Source organism: Rhinopithecus roxellana, chromosome 14, assembly GCF_007565055.1.
Source record: "Rhinopithecus roxellana isolate Shanxi Qingling chromosome 14, ASM756505v1, whole genome shotgun sequence".
NCBI classification, from domain to species: domain Eukaryota; kingdom Metazoa; phylum Chordata; class Mammalia; order Primates; family Cercopithecidae; genus Rhinopithecus; species Rhinopithecus roxellana.
In genome coordinates this window covers 126,966,266-126,987,420 of record NC_044562.1, presented here as the reverse complement: position 1 = coordinate 126,987,420, position 21,155 = coordinate 126,966,266, and the positions used below count along the sequence as shown (strand labels likewise).

At 37.7% G+C, this 21,155-nt stretch overlaps 1 protein-coding gene across 1 annotated transcript in view; it reads right to left on the bottom strand.

Moving 5' to 3' along the window:
* The window catches only part of NCKAP5 (NCK associated protein 5), a 944,753-nt gene that overhangs the window by 88,132 nt on the left and 835,466 nt on the right, over positions 1–21,155 (bottom strand). The window contains exon 15 of the mRNA XM_030917014.1: positions 14,440–14,518. Within this exon, the coding sequence (XP_030772874.1) occupies positions 14,440–14,518 (79 nt within the window). The remainder of the gene's footprint in view (positions 1–14,439; positions 14,519–21,155) is intronic.

The window sequence follows — 21,155 nt, the reverse complement described above, 5'->3', positions numbered from 1 at the left end:
GGGACATATCCCTTTCTTTCCCTCTCTCTCTCCTCTTGGCATCTTTCTTGTGATGCCAAAGAGCTGCTCCAAGGGTAGACAGGAAGAGGATTGGGACGGGGGATGAATGGCACAGATCAGAAGAGCAAACCAAAGGCAGGCTGATGTGGCCCATAGATGTGTTGCATTTTGTTTTGGATGATGTTTTTGTTTTTAACTTAAAAAAATTACAAAATGTACTTCAAATACAGGAATGCATATTATTAAATTATTAAATTTAAATCATCATCATAACCCACCCTAACAACTTTAACCATGTTTTTAAATTACTCAGGTACTCCTCTCTGATTACATCCTTCAACCACCACTACCCCTTGATAAAGTAACTATCTTGTTAATTCATGTTATTCATTAATTTGCTGTTTGTTCCTTCTTACCATATTGTTTAGTTTTGCTCACTAAACAAATAGAATCATCCTGTAAGTGTTCTGCTACAATTGCCTTTTTTTTTTCAACCAACATTGCTTTTCAGATGAATCTATCTATCATGGTACATGCAGCTGAAGTTCATTAATTTTCACTGCTGTATAGTATTCCACAGTAGAGGTATTTCAAAATTTGTCTATCCTTTCTACTGTCAATGAACATTTGGGTTATTTTCTAATTTTTGCTTTGATGACAATGCTACTACAATCACTGTGCTATGTATTTCCTGATATACTTGTTAAGGGTTTTTCCAGGGCTATGCCTTCCAAACTTTTTAAACTACTATCCACAGTAATATATTATTTTTTATATCATAAACAGTACATCTTTGTATGTGTATCTATTTATAAATGTAACCAAAATGTCACAATATTTTTCCTTAATGCTTGTATGACACTCCAATATTTTCATCAGGAAAAAGAAATAAAAAGAAAACAAAAACAAATGCCAACTTTAACTCACAAAATCAATTTCATGACTCATGGATGAGTACAGTTCAAAAAGTCTTTGTTTAAAATATATTTTTTCTGTTATTAATACAGTTATACGACGTTTCTTTTTCTTAAATATTGTGTGGTATTTATTTTTCTGTCCTTTTACTTTCAATTTTCTTGTGTTGATATTTAGATTTATTATATCTAAACAGCTATAGCTGCTTGATAATCTTTGCCTTTTAATTATAGATTTTAGTCTATTTACATTTATTATAAATCCTCTATGTTCAGACTTCTACCTTTTATTTTATGCTTTCTAGTTGTTCAGATTTTCTGTATTTTTCTTTTTTTCATGTTTTCTTTTGGTTTGTGTTTCTCCTCCTCACTATTTCATTTTCCCCCTAGTTTTTCTACTACTTGGGAAATTTTATATTTTATTTCTACCCTTAAATTTCTTAACCTAGAACTTTTCACATGCAAATATAACTTACCAAACTGATATATTAATCATTTTCCTTAACAATATAAGGACATTACTTGCTTACTGCCCATTCCCACTCATTTCCAGTTCTATTATTGCTCAGGACTTATTTCTCCTTTGACATATTTAATAATGTACTTTTATTGTTATATATAATTTACCACTGTCTCTATTTATTAGTTCTTGTGTTTCAGATCTACCTGAGATAATTCTTCTCCTGTCTGATGTAAACTCTCTAGAAGTTGATTTAGTGAGGATCTACTGGTAGAAAATTTATTATTATTTTTTTCTGGCCTTGGAAAATGTCTTTGTTCTTGAAGTGTAGTTCCACTGAGTATTCACTTCTAGGCCAATAATTAATTATTTTGTCTCAGATACAAATTATATCTTCAATCACACTGAAGATATAATTCTAACGTCTTCTGGTTTTCATTCTTATCAGAAAGAAGTTCACTGACATTTTAATTGTCAGTCCTTACTAGGTAATCTGTATTTTCCTTTTGTTGTAATATCTTTCCTTTATTTTTGGTGTTCTACATATTCACCAAGATGTGCCTAAGTGTAGATTTCTTTTTATTTATCTTGCTTAGAGCTAATTTGGCTTCCCGAATCTGAGGGTTGGTAACTTTCTTTAATTCAGCAAAATTCTTAGTCATTAATTCTTTTAATATTATGTCTGTCCTTTTCATTCTATTCTCTTCTTCTGGAGCTGTAATTAGATGTAGGTGGATTTTATCATCTTTTCTTTGATGTGTCTTAACTTCTCCTTCATATTATCCACCTTCTTGTTTCTCTGTGATGCATTTTGTGTAATTTTTTTCAATTGTATCTTCTAGTTAAGTAATTCTCTCTTCAGCTGTGATCAACACTAGGTATCAACTTTTAATTTTTTGGAAGATTTTTTTGGTTCCTTTCTTAACTTCTATTTCCATTTTTATTTAGATATACTACATCTTTTTATATTCTATATTGGATAATTCTCAGTTTTGCAGTCTTTGCAGGACTCATTCTACGTATTGTTTTTTCTGACTCTCACTAATGAGTCATTCTTTTCCCCCTCATGTTTTCATTGATTTTCTATCGTGAGTTAATTTTACTTGGAACTTCATTTGTAAGTAAAGTTTAGAGTGGGTGCCTTGAGAGAAGATTTGAGATGGGTTCTGCCAGATTCCAAGGAGTACTGTTAACCTGAGTCTGCATTGTTTTTTAACTTTTCATTATGGTAAATGTCAAATGTACTCAAACTGTAATATATCCTCATATACCTATTGCCCAATCTTAGAAAATACTAACCTTCTGCCATTCTCATTACATGAATTCCTTCTTTCAGTTTCTTCTCTGGAGTATTAGAAGCACAACTGGGACCCTTTTGTAATTTGAAGCTGAGGGATTTATGGGACACAAAAATAGTGAATTAGGTCCCTGAGCCACATGAGTGCAAACTAATGATTCACAATCTTCAGAGGAAACATTTTCCTTTTCTTTTTTCCCCAGCTATTGTCAAGACAGCATTAAGGCTGAGTCAGGAATTTATTCCCAAAGTCTTCCTCTCCAGGGTAGCTTTGAAGTTACTGCTCTTTGGAGTCCAGCTTTATGCCGAGGAGGGGCTTGTGAGTCTTTGATCTAACATTTCACCCTAGTCAGGCCCTTGGCTTTCATTATGTCAACAGTTTAGCTCCTTAAAACCAGGCTCTGGGTAGGGTGAATGATGGGGATTTGAGGAACGGTAACATGTTTTTCAAAGTCTGAAGAGTTTCCCAGGATATGAGACATTCGGTGTTGAAACCAAGAAAGTCCCAGTGCACTGGGACCACTGGTCACCCTAGCTCCAGGCCACTAGAGGCTAGCACATGCCCCATGGGCAAATGCTGGCTATGGTATTCTCTTGCTCCTATGGATTCCAGCTTTCTTGCTATTCCTAGCCTGTGATGAATTCTTTGCCTGCAGCTCAGCCATACATTTAAGAAAATATGTAGAATTTTATATCCTATACTTTTAGTAGATGTGGCATTCTGTGAAAGGATTTTGAAATTCTAATTTGGCATATTGCCAGATAAAAGAAAGTCCCTGATGATTCATTCTTTTGAACGGAGCCCACATTTAAACATATATCATATGTCACATAAGAAATTTAGGAATTTGGCTTCTGGTGAAAAATGGGAAGACTTGCTACATAGGGCTAGCATTCTTCTATGCTGACAACTGGGGCTGCTTCCCTGGAACAGGTCATATTCTCTATATACCTCAAATCCCCATCACTTATATAATATATGCATGTGTGTGTCAAGCCCAGCCTGTACCACTCATTGACCCAGGAGCTTTTCTTGCGTTCTTAATTCCTGGCCAAACAATCTACAAAAGGGACCCTTGGAATCTGGTGCCTGAGAGGTGATCTAGGAAACATCTGGTCATCACTTAGAATTCCTGGGGGTTATTTAACTTTCACAGTACAGACTGTAGTCCTGGTTTGGATGATGGTTCCATTCTATCCTCGTCACGCTGCTGAGCAAGGCATGTAGCTTTGAGAACATCTATTTCCTCATCTGCAAATAGCGACCATCACACTTAACTTGCAGGGCTGATGTGAGGACAAAACAAGGCAGCTTACATAAAACACCCAGGCCAGTGCCCAGCATATAGAAAGCTCTTCATAAGGAGTAGATAGTAATGTAATATATATCATTGTCTTACCTTATTCATAATTTTCTGTCACATTGGACAGCTTTCAGGTGTTTGGGCTGAGGCACACTGCTGACTTTGTTTTGACCCTCACCTATTCCTTACTATGCCATAAGTTACAAACACAGGCTTATACTTACTTTAAGTGACTTAACTGCCTTTTGGGAAGTTGAAGGGACTGCCCAAAATCAGGTCTCTCTAGCCAGTTCGTTTTCCCCAACTTTGTACTTTAGAGCAATAGGCCTTGGAAATGGGTGGAGAAAGGGAAAAACTTACTGAATATGTCTCACTGTTGCCTGTTCAGTGGAGCTTTTCCCTTTCAGGTGCCTGGGTTAATTCACGCCACCTCGTAGGGCTGCATGTCTGCTTCTGGCCCTGGCAGCTTGGCTTCCTGATCTGTGGCCCATCATTCTTCTCTTTCTTAAACATCAAACCCTTCTTTCTTGCACTTCTCAGTTCCGTGGCAGGAAAACGTACCACCCCCATGGCTCATTCTTTTAGAGTCTGGGGGTGCTAATCTGAGAACCACACTGTGCTATCAGCCAGCAATGCTCACTGTGTGCCTTTCCAGAGATTACCTGTATTGTAACAAGCCACTGGGGACTTTCACTCAAATGAATTGCCAGTGGGTGGGAAATTCAGACATATTCTGCTAGGCTGGCATGAGAGCTCTTTTTTGGGTAGGGAGCCCTTTGGCAATCCTTAAATATTCTTGGTTGTCTATCCTTTCATATGAACACATGATTCTATTTATCACAGCACATCACTGATCAGGGAAGAGTGTTTCATGAGGAGGAAGCTGACTGGTGCATTTGGTTGGCTCAAAGATAAGGGAGAGAAAATGAAGAAGTATTTTATTATAAAAGTCTAAATATGAGCATTGTAGTGAACAAAAGTGACACATAGGTCTTCTTTTGAAAATATCCATAGTCTCTGTATTGTCTGTAGGGCTAAGTTCAAATATCTAAGCTCGGCTTTCAAGGTCTCCACCATCTGGTCCCATCCTACAAATCCAACTGTATCTGCACCTCATCCTGTGCTCTAGCTAAACTGGTCTCCTGTGGACTCCCCTCCACTCCAGTGTGCCATGCACCTTCCTATCTCCAGACCTTTGCTCATGCAGTTTCTCTTGACTTCAAGGACATCTTTCCTTTTCTGATGAAATCCTATCCTTTAGGACACTCTGTTGCAGATCAGAATCACCTGCAGATCTTTGAGACCTACAGATGCTGGGCTCCCATCCCCAGACATGGGATTTAATTAATATGGGGTGTGATTTTGGTATCAGTATTTTCAGAGGCTTCCCAGGTGATTCTGATGTGTAGCAAAGTTTGGGAAAAATTGGACTAAACGGCAAATGCTCTTAAACTTCACTGTATTACTCACTCACTCTTGCCTTTTTCTGACAGACAAAAACCAGTCCTCCCAGTTCCACTAAAGCGGGGCTCTGCACCCTGCTCTGTGCCATCAGATGTGTGTAGAGCACACCTTTCTCTTATCAGTGATCACACTGCATTTGAATTATCTATGTGCTTCTCTACCTCCTTGCTAGACTGGAGTTCACAGAGGGCAGATACTATGTCTTACTCCTCTTTGTATGCCCTGAAGCTGATACAGGGTGTGGTTTGCAGCCACTGTTCAATATAGGCTTGTTGGACTAAATAGAACTTAGCTCCCTGGTGCAATCTATAGGAGTAAATATTTTACAGGAGTGAAAAAAAATATTTTACAGGAGTTGAAAAGCCATACTTTTAACACCGTAAGTCCATAATTCTCTCTCTAGTGAAAAAACAGAGGAAAGGAGTCATAGACTAGGATTCAGTCTGCTCACAAATACAGAAACTTCCCCCAAAGCTTTATTTGGTGGCTGTCTCTGCTATTGAGAAGAAAGCACTCACAAGGAGCAAGCCGACCGTAAAACCAGAGAACCAGTCAGGAGGGAATGAAAACCATGGAGGGTGACATGTAATGTTATAAGTACAGGGCTTGGGGTGTAGTAGGTAGTCAATGAATAAATATGAATATTATTATTTTCAGTCCTTGGTCAGAAGATATCACATGGTCTTGTTTCCATGGACCTAACTTCATGACAAGCAGGGTTTACATTTCTTGTAAACCCTGGCTGCAAAGCTCTCCCTTTTGAGTTTATCACTTGTAGTTAGTTATAAGTGGGTGAACTCAGTGCAGCCACAGTGGACATTTCCTTGACCAAGATACTAGTCTACAGTACCTCTTAAATGTTATTTTGTATGTCTGAAAATGCAGAAATAAAATTATCCTGGCAAGTATTACTACAGGATCTGAACCACATAAAATCACAACATCTTATTCCCCATCTATCCATAGGCGTGATTATCTAAGTAGTTTCGTGCCAGTCTGATAGTAGTCAACAGAATAGTATCTATCAAAGTTATTGAGAACATTTGCACTTCCCACTCACATTTTGTTTTGATTATCAATAGCTCTTCCTGCCTACAATTAAGCCTAAATGTGTTAGCACACTATTAAAAATGTGATACTCGACTTAAGCAGCCTTCTGCTCAAAAAGCTGTAACAATATGGTCAACTTTCTAAGATATACTTTTATTTTAAATATGAATGCCATTTCCTCTACATTAAATTTCTAAACTTTCTTCAGATCTTCTTGGGGAGGAAATTGTAAAAGTCTAAATATGAGCATCGTAGTGATCAAAAGTGACTTCTTGAAATGAGACAGATAATTATCAAGGACTTTGATTGCCAGCTGCAGTACTAGAAGTCCCAATGTCCTATTTAATTTTAGGGAAAAGATAATTCTAGATGCATTGTATTCCACAAAATATTTATTTGAACATCTACATACTTTGTTGGTGAACAAGTATATATTTATTCATACATATGGTGGTGGCAAATTAATCCAAGTCCAACATGTTTTCCCAAAAAGTTACTCAAGGTAAACTGCACAGAGAGCAGTGATCGTTCAAATTATGCAAAACAGGAACTATGCATAAAACACTGAAATCAATTACATCTTTTCTAACAACTCTCCAAATTTGTTTTTCTATGGAATTTTTTTTCCTTTTTTCCTTTTTTTTTGAGACAGAGTATCGCTTTGTCCCTAAGCTGGAGTGCAGTGGCACCATCTCGGCTTACTGCAATCTCTGCCTCCCGGGTTGAAGTGATTCTCCTGTCTCAGTCTCCCAAGTAGCTGTGACTACAGGTGCACGGCACCATGCCCAGCTAATTTTTGTATTTTTGTAGAGACAGGGTTTCATCATGTTGGCCAGGATCGTCTCGATCTCTTGACCTCGTGACTTGCCCGCCTCGGCCACCCAAAGTGCTGGGATTACAGGCGTGTAAAAAAAAAAAAAAAAAAAGAAAAGAAAATCATAGGGAATATAAACTGTATGAGGCAGAAGGACAAGATAGGAGAGTCTGGCACTGCTCTATTAGCTTGACCACCTCCCTCTGGGCTTTCATGTGTGACAGCAACAAATTTCTATTCTTATTTAAACCATGGCACTTTAGAGTTTCTTCTGCTCCCATCCGAACCTAATTCTACTGGTACTAATGGTTAGAAAAATCCAGTCGTGGATTTAAAAATCAATGTGGTTTGGAGAACTCAGATGATTGGATCCACCACTGTTAGACATGTTCTATTAGGGCTTTGATACAATGAAGTAGGTACCAGAGTTCCTTTCATTCTGATAAGCATCTAGGTCTTGGGTTTTGTTCTCTATATAAGCAAAGCACTTGCTTCAGGCGCCTGTGAGATCTTCCCCTCTTTCCTGACCAAAATAACAACCACAGCCATCAACATTCTGGCACTGGACCAGGCATTCTCTCCTCTGCTGGGTGAAGAAGCTGCTCTATTTGCTGACCTTCAGTTGAATGTGGCGCAGAGGTTCCTTGATAACAACAACTGTACATCATATGACTCTTTTATTCTTTCTGTCTCTACCTAACTGCAGATGGGCACATTACTACTGTGGATTAGATGCTTTATGGTTGGATGATAAAAGCTTATAAGAACAATGTTTGTGTTACCAGAATAGCCATTATACATGATGCTCCAAATCTCCTCTTTTTGGCTTAACGTAGCTTTGTCTCAATTCTTAGCCTTAATGCAGGCTACTTTTCAGAAGTAGGGTTCTACCACAAAAAAACTCTTTTTTCCCCTGGCAATGATTCCTGTGTAGTTCACTGAAGTAGGCTTTATCCTGTCTTTTGTTTTGCAACCCAAATTTGCTCAAACCAGTACTGAGTGCCCCAAACTTATAGATCCAAAGATCTGTAAGTTTTCTTTTTTCCTTTTTCTTTTTTTTCTGAGATGGAGTTTTGCTCTTGTTGCCCAGGCTGGAGTGCAATGGTGCAACCTCGGCTCACCACAACCTCCGCCTCCGAGATTCAAGCGATTCTCCTGCCTCAGCCTCCCAAGTACCTGGGATTACAGGCAGGTGCCACCACACCTGGCTAATTTTGTATTTTTAGTAGAGACAGGGTTTCTCCCTGTTGGTCAGGCTGGTCTCAAACTCCTGACCTCAAGTGATCTGCCTGCCTTGACCTTCCAAAGTGTTGGGATTACAGGCATGAGCCACCTCCCCTGGCCTGAGTTCTTCTTAACTATGAATAAAACTTTTCCTGAGTTCTTGTTACAATACAAACATGTGGCCGAAAAAGGTACCTGTATAATCCGTTACTACACAGATGTGAGTTAGTTTATCACATTAGCTAGCTAAAGTCTAGGAGAGGATAAGGAACAAAGAAATGAAACACCTTGGAAAAATGGAAATATACTGATTTATGGTGTTAAGTTACTCAAAGGTATTTACTGAGCACCTATTGTCCCTCTGCATGATACATTAGCTGCAGACAGGAGAGCCCATCTGGGGAAGAATGGAGGAAGGACAATAGATTGGGGTGGCAGGATGCTTTGGAGGCAATATCAGTTTCTGGAGTAGGGAAAAGAGCACCTCACAGGCAACTTCACAGAGCTATCCAAGGAAAGTCAGAGCATCAGGGTAAGATCACGTCCTCTGTCATGCTACACTCTGGTAGTAGGAACCCTTCTGGCTCCTGCAAAAGAGGCTAGGAGTACATCCAGACAATGGGGGAGGGTAAATAGACCTCATTCAACCAGGGGGCACTGTGGCCTATGCCCTTTAGACTACTGGGAAGATTATTCTTTTCAACTCTTTTAAGTTGGTGGTAAATAACATGTATCTTTCACTTCATGAACACCTACCATACAATCCCAATAGGATTCAATTTTTTGTGTGAATGTTATTGGGTTCTGCTTCAATAATATTCTCCCCCAAATTCCTCAAAGGACATTTTCTCCTCTTTATAAGATTTTACAAATCCCGTTTCCTCCTAGGGAATTAATTTTTATTATAACTGGCTGATGTTTTCAATACAAGACAAGGAATGGCATTTGAATTCCTACTAATTGTTAACTGCAGTAGACAATTAGTATAACACATAGGGTAAAGGCATTATAGTTAGATAGCAGGAAAGAATGATTAGAAATACAGCATTTGTGATCACTGTTGTTAATATTTCGATTAGGCTAGGCTAGCCATTTGCTTTGTTTAGTCTGACATTTATGAGGGCAATTTTAAAGAAAAAAATGTAGTTGCTTTATTTTACTTAAGCATGAATCTTGAATTTCAATATCGAGCAGGTTTAGTTATTATCTTTTTTTTTTTCTTTTTTTTGAGGCAGGGTCTTGCTTTGTCACCTGGGCTGGAGTGCAGTGGCGTGATAATGGCTTACTGCACCTTTGACCTCTGAGGCTCAACAATTCTCCTGCCTCAGCCTCCAGAGTAGCTGGGACTATAGACACATGCCCCCATGCCTGACTAATTTTTAAAAAAATTTTAGTATAGATGGGATCTCACTATGTTGCTCAAGCTGGTCTTGAACTCCTGAGTTCAAGCAATTCTGCTGCCTCAACCTCGCAAAGTGCTGGCATTACAGAGATCAGTTACTGCATCTGGCCAAGTTAACATGTCTTCTCTTGTAATCAACTCATAACATTTGGATTAAACTAATGTGATTACCCTTAACCACAGAAATGCAAACATTCAAATTCACAACTTTCCTGATTGTTCTCTGTCAAAGACATTAGTTAGTATTGGTTAGAAGAACAACACATTTAGATTTGCACAGTTGCTGCTATTGGAAATATACTATGGTTACAAAATATTGCAAGAATATGTGACAACACTTAGGTTAGACAACATGAAGAACAATGGTATTATCAGGGTACAAAATACATATATTCTTGGCCATTCTTGTGGAATTAAGATAAACAACCACTTGACTTTGTTGAGTCTCATTCAGTCTTGAAATGGAGGGACTTTTTAGAAGGTCTGTGGAGAGCCTATTGACTGGCTAGCCTAGGAGACATGCTCAGCTCTCTTTTCCCTGCTATTTCATGCAATAGAGGCTGGAAAGCAACATGCTAACTTTCCCAGCATCCTTTGCAGCTAGGATTGGCTGTATGATTCATTTCTCATCAATGATCCATAAGATGGAGTCTATGGGGGAACTGTAGTGAAGTTTTAGTCTTCCTTATACTTTTGTCTTAAAGGTAAATGACTAGAGTGGTGGGAGTCAATTTGCAACCAGAGGCCACAAGCATGAGGACAAAAAGCTAGCAGGGTAATCATGGCCAAGTAAATAGATACGATGAGCCAATATTAGCTACTCTATTTGGCTTAACATAGCTTTGTCTAAATTCTTAGCCTTTATGCAGGCTACTTTTCAAAAGCAGGGTTCTACCACAAAACAACTCTTTTTTCCCCTGGCAATGATTCTTGTGCAGTTCACTGAAGTAGGCTTGATCCTGTCCTTTCTTCTCCAACCCAAATTTGCTCAAACCAGTATCGAGTGCCCCAAACTTATAGATCCGAAGAGTTCTTCTTAACTATGGACAAAAGTTTGCCTGAGTTCTTGTTACGATACAAATATGTGGTCGAAAAAGGTACCTGTATATAAAGGGCTTTCGATGACATTGTTGACCTGCTGCACACCTCTTTCATGTTTGCCTTCCTCCAGTCTTTTAATTCTATAAGATGATTAACTTTATTATTTATGTAATGACTTGTCAGGCTTTTTTGTTGTTGTTTACTTGTGGCCACCAGTAGCTTATTCATATGATTCTCTACCACTTTAAAGAGATACATCTGCAATGATCTGCACATCAAGTCAATTATCTATCAAAAACATGGTTCAAATGTACTTCCATTAGAGTAATCTAACGCAGCACTATCCAACAGAACACTGATGAAGGAAACATTCATATAGAACACATATGTTTGTGTGATGAAGGAACATATGTGATTTATTTATGATATAGAACATAGTCATGTACCACAAGATGATGTGTTGCCCAATGATGAACTGCATACGTGATAGTGATCCCTTAAGATTATAATGAAGCTGAAAAATTCCTATTGCCTAGTGACGTCATAGTTCAACGATTGTAATGTCATAGTGTAACCCATTACTTATGTGTTTGTGGTGATGCTGGTATATAAAAACCTATGTGCTGCCAGTCATGGAAAAATCTAGCACATACAATGATGTATAGTACAGAATATTTGATAATGATAATAAGCTACTATTACTGGTTTATGTATTTACTACTATAGTACACTTTTTACTGTTATTTTTGACTGTACTCCTTCCATTTATTAAAAGAAGTTAACAGACTCTGGCTATTCCTTCAGGAGATATCCAGAAGAAGACATTGTTATCACAGTAAATGACCATACTATGTGTGTTACTGCTTCTGAAGATCTTCCAGTGGGAGAAGGTGGAAGACAGTGATATTGATGATTCTGACCCTGTGGAGGCCTAGATAATATGTGTGTTTGTGTCTTCATTTTTAACAACAAATTTTAAATGTGAAAAAAAATTTTAACAGAAGAAAACTTCTAGAATAAGGATATAAAGAAATATTATATTTTGTGGAGCTGTACAATGTGTTTGTTTTAAGGTAAGTATTATCACAGAGTCAAAACGTTAAAAATAATTTAAAAGTTTATAAAGTAAAAAAGTGACGGGAAGTTAATTTATTATTGAAGAATTTTTTTTTCAATAAATTTAGTGTAGCCTAAGTGTACAGTGTTTAGGAAGTCTACAGCAGTGTAAGGTGATGTCCTGGGCCCTCCATTCACTCACCACTCACTAACTGACCTACCCAGAGCAACTTCCATTTCTATAAGTGCCCTATACAGGTACATTGCTGTTTATCTTTGATGTGAATTTTTTTATTTTTCATTGTTTTAGACGGAGTCTCACTCTGTTGTCCAGGCTAGAGTGCAGTGGCACGATTTTGGCTCACTGCAAGCTCTGCCTTCTGGGTTCATGCCATTCTCCTGCCTCAGCCTCCCAAGTAACTGGGACTACAGGCACCCGCCATCACGCCCAGCTAATTTTTTTTTTTTGTATTTTTAGTAGATATGGGGTTTCACTGTGTTAGCCAGGATGGTCTCGATCTCCTGACCTCGTGATCCACCTGCCTTGGCCTCCCAGAATGCTGGAATTACAGGCATGAGCCACTGTGTCCAGCCGATACTAGCATTGTTTTAACCTTACCTTTTCTATGTTTAGCTGTGGGTAGACAAATACTTACCATTGTGTTATAATTGCCTGCAATATTCAGTACAGTAACATGCTGTACAGGCTCGTAGCCTAGGACCAACAGGCTATATCACACAGCCTAGGTGTGTAGTAGGCTATACCACGTAGGTTTGTGTAAGTACACTCTTTGACATTCGCACAACATTGAAATTGCCAAATGACACATTTCTCAAGACATATTCCTGTCACCAAGCGACACGTGACTATACAGAATACAGGGCCGCTGAACATTCACAATGTGGCTAGCATTTTTGATGAAGTAAATTTTTAATTTTATCTTGCTTCATTAATTTAAATTGAAACAGCCAACATGTGGCTAGTGGCTATTACATCAAGCAGCACAGATACAAAGAATTGCTACCTATTAAAAAATATTTTAAGAGATTCCTGTAGCTCTCTTAGGAAAAATTCAGCTTGTGACTTTATATATATTATTTCATAGGCCCAAGAACACCTCGTTATGGAAAAATGATGACTCAGCAGGGCTTTGCACAATGTCATGTTTGAAGGCTGTTAAACAATATTTAACTCGAATATTAGCTAACTAGGCAGAACTGATACCAATTTAAGCATTTTACATTGACAACTATAATAAAGGATGTCCTTTTGGAATAATAATCTTATTCAGACTATTCTTTCAGCTGTTTGTTAAGATTTTTGTGTTCACAATTACGAATGAAAAGAATAATAATGGCATGCCAGTCTCATTAAGCCATGGGGGTACAACAACTCTCTCAGACAAACTATAAATTATCGTTTGCACAAGACCGCTGAGTACGCTAGAAACCAGCCACAAAGTGTGCCAACATGGCACCGAGTAGTGGGAGACTGAGAGTGGGCAGCTAAAGATGTTCCAGGTGAAAGGAGAGGAGAAATGGATGCTGATTATACTAGACACTGGGGATCTGTGGGGCCATCATATCCTGGAACACGGTATTCAGTACTATCTCCTACACCCAAATGTGACTTGCAGAAATGATTCCATGATGCCTCCATGTCTTGTGTCAAGCTAAATAATCAGCACGCTCACATTCATGGCTATATTTGGAGCCTGAGGAACAACCAATCCTTCAAGTGTCCAGGGTGGCCTGGAGCAGCTAAAGGTGTCACTTCTTCTATCTCTTGACAAGGATGGTAGTCACAGGCAACTCCTCCATCACTGGTTACCTCCCAGCTGCTGAAAAGAGGTCAGCAAAGTTCCTGTGTGCTGGGAACTTGAGTTCCTTCAAGGTTATGCACAATTTTAAGACGTGGCTGACAAGCTGAACTTATTTCAGAGACAGGACTATCTATATTCTGAGTTTTCACAGAAATGATGTAAAAAGTGAGTTGAGAGTTTTGGCAAACCATATTTTCTTATTCTATATTTGCTACTATGTGTAAAACATTCAATTTATCAAATATTTCAATTAAGAAAACCACTACCCACACTTCTAACCACTAGGTGTTCTTGAGACAATTATAGAAACTGGATTACTCAGTATCACTTTCATTTCATATTGACAAATACTTCCCATTAGTTTGCTTTGCATTCTTTTGCAAACACCCATGTTTTCCTCATAGGTGCTGCTTTGACCCATTTATTTTATGGTAATGTCCAAAGTCTAAGGAGATAATGGCAACCATGTGTGAATAGTTAAGACTCAGTCTTGATAGAGGGACATGGTCTCTAGGAATGTACTGTATCTGAAAGAAGGATACATTTAGAATAAGTCTCAGTAAAAGACATATAAATATGTGAATTTTTACCTATGATGTGGCTCTGAAATGCAGAATCTGCAACTGCATCATCTTCATCCTCTTGCAAGTTTTCATGTGCCTGTTTTACCTGCAGGAAGAAGAAAATGAAGCAAGTTCTTATTTGTTTTATTAAAAAGATCCTTTTGCAATCCTCAGAGTAATGATACATTCTATAACAAATATTTGGGCATAGGCGTGAATGTTTGCATGTATATACATGTGCGAGTATGTACGTATACATATAACATATATTTTTTTGTTCCACTATTCCACACTCCATCATTTGCCTTTATTGCAAGTTTTAATCATAAGAGCTTATTTTCAGACATATAACCTCATTTCTGAAGGAGAGAATTTACAGGGTATCTAATTCTACACAAAATTTTAGAGATAACAGCTTTGCTTTTTAATAATTAATAAAATCAGTAACACACGGCTGTCAGGAAAAATTAAAGTCTAAGGAGGTATAATTCCTCTAGAGTCAGTGACTTCCACTACCAGTTATTTCAATAGGAATGAAAATACATACTTTAAATATACTTAGATCTCCTGGCTCTTTCCTGGAATGTAACTAAGAAGATGATTTTTTTTTCATTCTTTCCATAATGAAAGGAGATGACAATGATGTATGTATGATCAGTGAACTAGAGCAGTGAGTCGTTTATCTAGATTGTTTTTTTTTCAGCCAAAACCATTCCCTCTTATATTTCAGTTGGAAGGCCCAGGCGCTTGATTGGGCAGCATCAGATGGAACTCTACACAGAATTTAAAGAAGTCCCAGTATTTTACAGATGAGAATCCTGAGGTCTCTTTAAAGTTGGCATGAATGAAGTAAGTGACAACACTGGCATGAAAGCCCAGGCCCCCTGCTTCCCAATCCAGTAGCAGAAGTAACAGCATTATCAGCAATACCAACCACAAACAACAGTGAACACTTACATACTGGGCAGGTGCTGTTTGCACGTAAGATCTCAAAATCCTTACAACAGTGTCATGAAGCAGGTGCTGTGGTTAGCTTTATTTTAAGAGATGAAGACCCATCCCAAAGCAGCAGAGAAGGTGATTGTCAAAAGTGGTGGCACTGGGATTTAAACAGCAAACCTGACTCCAGATTTGTGTTTACTAGGGGGACCTTTGGTATTCTCAAATTTCCACTTGAATATGCCTGTGTAGACTTGGACTCAGTACAAGACAACTTAGGATTCTGGAGGGAATGGTCCCTACATAGCTCTTTTAAAATACATTCCAGGCAGCCCATGATAATAATGTGCAATGCAATGGGTGTTCTGCTTAGGCACTTACATCAGCGGTTGTCAATGGATTTGCTACAGGGCTTGAGTCGAATGCCAAGAAATTATTATTTTATACTCTCAATGTAAAAGTTGTATGGCTGAGTACTGACCTTGAGCTGGATCTACTTTTTGCCTCCTATTTTTCATACTTAATGGAATAAGACCAATTATTTACATTTTATGACTGCAGTTTCAATATTAGAATGTAATTGGTGCTTAATCTGTACCATGCTGATAGCCAGAGATGGCAAACTCAAGAGAGTACGTAGACGGCTAGCTCAACCCTGGCAAGGAGAGATCGTTAAGGGTTCAGTATCAAGAGGCCATGCTTCATCACTTTCTTTCCCCTTCAGCTGTCTAATCTGTGGGCATTTCCCTGTTGGTTAGCAACTCCACAGGAAGAAAGTCAGAGAATGAAAGAAGGCAGGAAAAAAGGGCTTCATTAACTGACCATGTTCTAGCAGTAGATATTTACAGATGGCAGAGAGGAAACGTACTGTGAGTATGAGAAAGACCAAAGCACTACTTATTTGCCTTCCAAGGTTCTCTCTGCTCAGGGATCTGTTTGTGACAAGGTGACCCAAAGGCCCCCAAACACCTTAGTTTCCATTAATAATCCACTGGGAGCCTTTTATCCTACTTTATAGAAACAACAAGGAAATCATATTTTCAGTTTCATATCAGCTCTTAAGGCAGTATGTCCCATATTTCCCCCACCTGTTAATGTAAAATAGTATTTCCTTCGGGTTTTTCTAAATTTATACATTTTAAACTTGCAGGGGTGCCCTCAAAACCTGTTGGACTGTGAGTAAATCATCATCTCTGCCAGCCTGTGAAATTCTAAATGAAAGAATCAAATAATTAGAACAAAGTTTTCATCTTAAAGATAAAGAAAAAGGAGGTTCAGAGAGGGTTAATAATCTATTCAAAGTCATACAGAATTTCAGTTATAGAACAAGCACTCCTGATTCTTATTCATTGCTGTAATTCAATTTTTCAGAGTGCCCTGTCCAGTTACAGCTGTCCTTTCCAGACCTTCCAAAGAACTACTCTTTGTTAATGTCTACTAGTTAGATATGAAGGCAATATTCCAAGTACCCATAAACTATATTTTAAGAGTAGTAAACATTTTTCGTGTGTGTGTGTGTGTGTGTGTGTGTGTGTGTAATTCTCTGTTTCCCTTCCCTACTATTCCCTACCCCTTCTATGCCCCTTCTTCACCTCCTTTCTCTAATTATCGTATTTAAGAAAGAAAACAAAAGCTACTGCACAGTCCTACCTGTCAGCTCCTTGCCAGAGCCTTTCCAGGGCTTTATGTGCTTAATGGCAAATGCTAAATGTGGCCTCTGGGGACTTATGAGAGGAACTGAGATGGTGAATGAGTCCACTGGCTCTCTCAGCTCTCCTGGACTGGATGACCCATGAGGGGCAGATGACTCATGGGGGGAAACTGCGAACTTGAAGGGAATGGATGAAGAAGCAGCAAGCAAATGGAAAGTGGGGGAGTGCTTTAGAGTGACATACTTGTCAGTTCTAATTATCCATACAAATAGAGTTCAATGCAAAGTGGTGAGTAATTTAAAAAAATCCATTTGCCTATGGAAATGAGGGGCATAATTTATTTTGGCAGCAGATTCCCCTTGCTGATTATATTTTTCATAGGATGAAATTTAAATTAATTTTCATTCTTGATCCCATAGGAGCTGGATGTTGGTGGGAAGTTGTGGGAGCTTTCCTGGGAGTAAGAGGGCTGCCAGGTCAAGAATTTGCCAAAAATAGGTACAAGTGGGAGAGTATCCATGCGGGAAAGCACTGCAAAGAATGGGAGAGTGGCCCCAAAACCAAGAAGTCTGGCAAGTGTTTGGGTCAGAAAAGACTGGTGGTTAGAAATACAGAAATGTCCCAGTCATTGCTGCCATCCCAGGAATAGTAACAAGTCCATGTCAGTTATGTCCCATTTGGTAAAAAGTAGAAGGTGACTCACAAGCAACAACTATGGTTTGCTTTTGGTTTAAGTTAGTTGTCAGTGCTTTGGGTGTCTTCTAATGATTCATCTCTAACTCCTGACCATCTTTTGGGGCTCTGCAGTTCTAGTCTCAGGAACGACTCCAAACACCAGTCTATAACAGGCAACAATTAAATATCACTGCACTTCTATTTTATTGAGCTTCTTGTTCCTAGGAAGTTAAATTGAGCTTCCTGTTCCTAGGAAGGGCGGGAAGAAATGTGCTTGTAAGAGACACAAGTGGAAAAGGGGAGAAAATAATTCACCATTGATCTAATTTCATAATTAAACCCAGTTTTGAGAACATCCTTCATTTGGAGTTCTATACATATTTCTTCCCTGAATCACCCTAACACTAACGGCTTCCCAAGAAACCAACATTTTGATGTCAAAGCTCATTTGAAAAGGAAAAGAACATAATGAATCTAAGTGAGACAGGAAATAATCCTGGGAGGGAAAACTCCTGGAAGGCATAACCTTTGGAAAAGTTACTCATTTAGAAAACTTTGCAGGCGGAGGGCAAAATATGCATGCTTCTTATTAGCATCAAAATACCATTTAGAACAGAATTGTTCAATTAAGGATGTTAAAATTATAACATTTCACAGAACTTAATAAGATGATAACAATTTGTGTAATTATTGTACTATTTTCTGCCATTTTATCACCATGGTACCATTTTAATGGGATAGTATTTGATGCTTTTTTATTAGCAGACTTTTTTTTTAAGACTATGTGACACTGGGTGAAGAGAATACCCATAATTTAAATTAAAATACCCATACTAAAATGGTCATATTAAAATGGTTCATGATGAAGGTATATGATCTCATTAATTTTGTTAATGATTTTTATTTTTGCCCAGTGATCGTTAACTAGAGCCTAGAGCTGTCTTTCTTTGAGACTTTTCATTTCAGAAAATTATCTAAATCCACAGGAAGGAAGAACTTAAAACATGTCGCAAGCTTAGTGTACCTCTTTTTGACTTATTAACTTAATACCAAAGCAGCCTTTCTAGGAGATGCCTTTTCCTTATTTTATAATGATTTTATATAATTTAAGTAAAAGTACCAAGTAACACAGCCCTTGTCTAAATTACACAAAAATTAGAGCTAAGTGGTCTATAAATGATGGCAGAAATGGGGATATAAGCTTCTAATTAAGGGACTGAAATAAGAAAAAAATTTAATTCAGCCAAACATTAATAGGACTTTTAAACATATTTTAGAACGTTTCCAGCAATACTAAAAATGAATATGCAGTTACTAGTGAACTAAGTGGAGGTTTGCTACACATGTGGATTTGTTATATGTATGAAAATAATCTTTCTATTGTTATTATTATATATTAGAATACTAAAAATGCCTTAGGACTCTCATAACTATATATAATCTTAGTTTGTAAAGAACAAAAGACGGTGGTATAGTATATCATAAGGTTTTAAACAGTGGTTTTATGTCAGAAAAAAAGTGTGATACGTAATGCATTGCATATAGACATTGTTTTCATCCCAAATAACTGCTATGAAAAAATTCTTTGCAACACACTTTAAAATAAGCGGACAGTGAATTTACCTTGAGCCCTAGTGGGGGGAAATTCCCTTCAACTCTGAATTTTAAAAGGTTCATAGATATTCACATAAATGGGCTGTGGTGTTAAAATACGTCTCCTTTTGCATCTAATCTCCTTCCTATATAGGCTGATAACATATAATAAATGAGTTTTCACTCCTATTTCTGTACTAGTCCCAAAGGAGTCTATAGCAATGTCCTCTCTGAAATTAGTAATTTCAGTCCAATCCATGCTGATCATGATGGAGATGAAACAAAACGCACTGCATTCTCATTTTAAAAAATGACTAGCTAGTCAACTATCCAGGTTAATGACATTTCTCTGTATGGAAAAGCTTCTCAGCATGACTAATCTGTCTTTCAACTAACTAGAAAAATTATCATATCCCTATTAATTATGTATATGTGGGGTCGTTAGGGAATCTTTGTACTTCACACAAAATAATAAGAGTGTTTCTTGCAGGTATTCTGGAAAGACCAGAGCACCCTGTGAAACACTGCAGATGAGAGAGGAAAAGCATGGCAAATAACTTTAGCATTAGGAAGTAACAAGAAAATAAAAATGAAATCGTGAAAGCCAAACACAAAGTCTTTTTGTTTTTTTGGTACTTCTGTACAGTGAAGATGTACCCTAAGCTGTCAGGACCATACTAAATGGAGCATAGTTAAATCGAGTGCCTCTGATAAGGGGCTCTGCCAGGCTATCAAAGTTTTCCATCAGCTGGATTGAATTTCCAGCATATTGCACATTTTCACATGTTCATTCTCTCCCCTTGCTTTCAGTGACACTACAAGGGCAGCCTTAGATATGCTTATAATTTGTGGTTTTATAATGCAGGGGACATCTGTTTTCAAAGAAGGGATGATACCATGGAAACCAAGAGCAGAAATGGGATAGGGGAAAGAAAACAAAAAAACAAACAACAGCAACAAAAAAACAAACTTCTGCAATGAACTTAATCTGCATACAATTTTGGAGAGTCTGTCAAAAAGACCTTACGGCTCTGTAGAGTCAAGAGCTATTTGAGTAAAAAAATTTAAACAACCACTTATCTCAAATTAAAGTATGTGAAACTTGAAGGAAATCTAAACATCAATAAATAGTTATAGCTAATAATTAATAGTTAATAATGTCAGCCATGGTCACTTTAAAATCTCCTCTACTCTTGAACGACTCCAAAAAATAATGCAGGGAAATACTGAAAGCTCTTCCTCAGAAAATGGTAGTATGTATTATATTTTGATAACCTCTTTATTAGAGTACAAAAAGATATGGATATAGTAATTCCGTAAAGAGAATTTTTTTGTGTGTTTAAGTGCTCTGGAACTTACCAAAAGGAACAATGAATATTATCAAATTATTTTCACAAGTACATAAAGAATGTAAGGAGAGTAAGTGCAATTTAAGGTAATTTTAAAACAAAAATATTAACTGAAACTAGTACACTCCAGGAAAATACAAAAATGCTCCATTTATTTTTTAATTTTTAAAAAGAAGTCTACTCCCTGCATTCTGGATCCCATAATAGGCTAAATGATAGGGAGCCCAGTTCCAAAAAAGATTTCTTAGTCTTCACAGCTTCTAAGTTGCATGAATTGGTTCATACAACTTTCATAAAACATAACACTTAAATCATCAAAATAGGCAATAGTCTCTTAAATTGTTTAGCATTTTTATTTTTAAAATCACGTTCGTTCCTTTTTGGTTGCTGGTGATGTTAGAAATAATCATCAAAACAAATTTCCAGCCCAATGGTGTAATTTGAAGATGATACCGGTAGCATCATTTGCCTGGACTCACCGCGATTATACTCATCGTTTTGAAAACAGCTGGGAAAAGCAGCATTTCCTGAGAGC